We start from the raw sequence: 3,732 nt of genomic DNA, 5'->3' as shown, positions 1-3,732 counted from the left end.
TAATATTTTCTCATCCTTACTAGACTGCATGCACCTAAATCTATAAGTACAAAACAATCTAAGAAGTAAATCCAGTTAACTTTAATCCACAGTGAGGAGCAGATAAATGCTCCATTATGTGAAGAGGCAGAGCAGATTACTGTGACTCCAGAGAACCAGGAGAAGGAAGACGTGGAGCAGGAGAAAGACGACGATGAGGACGATGAGCAGAATCCTCCGTCTGAGGACTGGGCCATCTTCAGGGCAGACGGAGTGGAAATCCAGATTAACCTTAAAGAAAGAAACGAGAGTGAGGAAATTGAATTCAGTGCAGAAAATGGAGAGATAACTCAGGAGGAAGATGAAGAAGACGTTGAAAAGTTTTTTATTGGTGAGTCACAAACATTTTGTGTGTTTCTTTTTTATAAGGTGGTTTTTGCAATAAAAAACAAACAAACAACAAAATAAAAAAAACGTTAGTTAAATGGGTGCTGTAGCTTTTGCTATAATTCGGTTTTAGATAACTTGAACGTAGGAATGTTGAGACTTGAAATCAGCGTTTTTGTTTAAGGACCTTTGACCTTCGGACATCAGGTACATAAACAACCTGCTGACCAGCCAGGCCCACTTCTTTTGAACACATAATTAATCATCTCATGACATTTGTACAGTGTGTAATATCCCAACTGGACCATGTCAGTAGACTTCAGAGCAGCTGATCATCAGTAAAACGTGCGTGTTCACACATTCTTCTCTGTCTTTTCTACTTCAGACACAACTCCTCCTCCGGTGGCTCCGTTTAATCATCGCATGGTGTCGGCTAAGCCAAACCAGATCAGGAACTTTTATACCATCAACTGGCAGGAGGTCCTTGGCGGGTGAGTACTGCTTTTTTTTTTCTGAATACAAAACAAATGAAAAACAAAATGAATATTTCTCAATAAGAATAAAGAGTTAAATTCCCCATAAAAGCCCTTTTGTGTGAACCTCGTCCCCTCAACCCTTCTTGTCAAACTTTCCTCTCTTCAGTGATCCATAACTTCAGTGTCACGGTAGTTATTTTTACTTTCGGACTGACTGGCATGTGAAACTGTATCCCTGGAGCCAGCTGGTAGCTTATCACCGAGTGTTAATCCAAGTCTTCAAAGAAGAGATGTAGGGACGGCTCAGATGTATTGAAATAACAAATTAGACGCGGCACTTTCCAGAAGCATCCATGCTTTGAGGAAGATTTGTGATTTTGTGGCAAAATCAACTATTGCTCTTGCGGTCTTATTTGCATTTGTTTTGACACCACTGAAAGCGTTGCCGACTGTTTTTCTGCACCAGCAGGAAAGAAATTCTTGTCTGTTCCTCTCTTTTAGGGGTCGTTTTGGTCAGGTACACAAATGTGTTGAAAACTCTTCGGGTCTCACTTTGGCGGCAAAGATCATCAAAACGCGGAATCAGAAAGAAAAGGTACAGAACATGGAATTCATCGTCACACCGGTCTATTTAAATGAGCTAAGTCACACATGATACAGACAGCAGGGGCCCAGCTAGAATTTTTAGGACTTACTAGAACGCTGCAAGGCCGCTCTTGGAACAGAGGCAAAGGGAATATTTTTCACCAAGGTGACAAGTTACTGACCTGGAAGAGAAGATGCAAGCACTCAGCTAGCAGACAACAGCTGACATCTCTCATTTAGTCCGCGCGGGCTTGTCTGTTTGCGTCTCTTTGTGTGTTTTTGTCTGCTTCTGCATCTTTCTGCTCCTGTGTTTTTTTCTAGGACGTGGTGAAGAATGAAATCCAGGTCATGAATAATCTGGACCATGCCAACCTGATCCAGCTCTATGCAGCTTACGAGTCGAGAAATGACATCATCCTTGTACTTGAATAGTATGATCCAGTTTTAATGACGCTATTAATTCAGTCTGATTAGAATGTGCCTTTATAGAAATAATAAGTCATCACTTTAAAACCAAAATGTGATCTATTTGTCTTTGCTTTTAGTGTTGGAGGAGGAGAGCTGTTTGACAGGATTATTGATGAAAACTACACGCTGATGGAGCTGGATGCCGTGGTGTTCATGAGGCAGATCTGTGAGGGCCTGCAGTACATGCACAAAATGTCTGTACTGCATCTGGACTTAAAGGTGACAAGTACACCAAGTGCTGCTCTGAATATTGTTATAATTGAACTGTAGAAGCAAAATTGAGAAGAAAAAAACCCGCAACAGTTTCTCTAAACAAGATGAACACAAACACGCTCTCTGGGAAGAATATTAGAAAGAATAATTAGACAAGAAAATGACAATGACAGTCAAAGACAACAAAAATAGCAAATCTAACAAAGTGCAGGAAAGAAGACTACATTGTTTCTAAAACTAACCATTACTAAACAAAGTTTAACTACATGACTCAGGGATTTTTGGGCAAAGACAAAAGAGGAAGCTGCAAATTTACAAAAAAAAAAAAATAAATACATAAAAAATAAAATCAACCCTACTTTTTCTTTAATGAATGCACCCCTTTCTTACTTGTATGATGCTGTATAGAAAATAAAACAACAGTTGTACTACCTGCAGTGTATATATAATTTAAAAACAAATTAAACCAGTGAAAACAAAAACACCTCACTGCCAGTAAAACATGGTGGAGGTTTTATCATGCTGTGGGCTGTTCCTATAACTCTGGCCGTTGTCTCATTTAATTATAGGACTTTAATTGAAATACTTTTTCCATTGTCAGTAAATGGGGTCAAAGTGAAAGTTCACATAAATGAATGAAGGGAAAAAATGACTTTTTTTTTTTTTTTTTTTAACTCAGCAACAAGTACTGTGAAAACTTTTTGGAGAGCTGATATCTAATACTGTATAATTAAAAATAATTCAAAAATGTGTAACAAAAATCACCAACAGACAGGCCACATGTTAGAAGCTTCTAGATTATTTAGAGAAACACTCATTGTTATCAAAGAGTCATGCGACTGCATGTGATTTATATAAGCAGTAAATTCTGTCCAGGAGAAAATGTTTCCATTTGTTTACTTCATAATTATGTTTTTTTTTTTTTTTAAAGTCTGAAACTTTTGTTCAGTTTCCTTACAACTTTCAGATTATAGAAAAAAATAATGTTGCATTTAAATTTATTTCAGAAGTTACATATTCCAAATTGTTGCAAACAAGAGCTGGAACTGTACCTTTCTGAATGTGATTATTATTATTATTATTATTTTTTTAAATATTTATCATAATGTTATAGTATTTTTATTTATATTTTATTATATTTTAAAATTTATTTTATTATTGTAATTATTATTTATTATTTTATTATAAATTTATTTTGATGCTTTACTCAGCTTAACTGTGTGTAAAGTTAAATATTCTTGTTTTGCAGCCAGAAAACATTTTATGTGTGAGCAGAATCACAAATAAAATTAAGATCATTGACTTTGGGCTCGCCAGAATGTAAGTACAGTCATTTTATTTTGTTTTAATAATCTTGTATTTACTACCTTTATGTTGAAAATGTCAGACCGAGCCTGTCTTAATCTACTTGTTTAGATATAAACCGAGGGAGAAACTGAAGATAAATTTTGGAACTCCAGAGTTTCTTGCTCCAGAGGTTGTCAACTATGACTATGTGTCCTTTAACACTGATATGTGGAGTCTTGGAGTTATCACTTACATGCTGTAAGTAAAAACACACACATGCATGCAGACTTAATCATGCTGTTGCTAACGTTTTTGTTTTCTCTCCTGTTAGTCTGAG

General features: G+C 36.2%; 1 protein-coding gene across 1 annotated transcript in view; it reads left to right on the top strand.

The window, feature by feature from the left end:
• Nucleotides 1-92: 92 nt before the first annotated feature.
• mylk4a (myosin light chain kinase family, member 4a) overlaps nucleotides 93-3,732 on the top strand; it is a gene marked incomplete at its 5' end in the record, with an annotated part of 4,123 nt that continues 483 nt past the window's right edge. Inside the window, 7 exon segments of the mRNA XM_037681302.1 lie at nucleotides 93-370; nucleotides 752-857; nucleotides 1,344-1,437; nucleotides 1,749-1,858; nucleotides 1,973-2,114; nucleotides 3,358-3,428; nucleotides 3,525-3,653. Coding sequence (XP_037537230.1) covers nucleotides 93-370; nucleotides 752-857; nucleotides 1,344-1,437; nucleotides 1,749-1,858; nucleotides 1,973-2,114; nucleotides 3,358-3,428; nucleotides 3,525-3,653 — 930 coding nt within the window.

This window comes from Nematolebias whitei, chromosome 9, assembly GCF_014905685.2.
Source record: "Nematolebias whitei isolate Nwh7 chromosome 9, NemWhi1, whole genome shotgun sequence".
Lineage (NCBI taxonomy): Eukaryota > Metazoa > Chordata > Actinopteri > Cyprinodontiformes > Rivulidae > Nematolebias > Nematolebias whitei.
The sequence above is the reverse complement of the archived record's forward strand: the minus strand, read 5'-3'. Positions and strand labels throughout refer to the sequence as shown.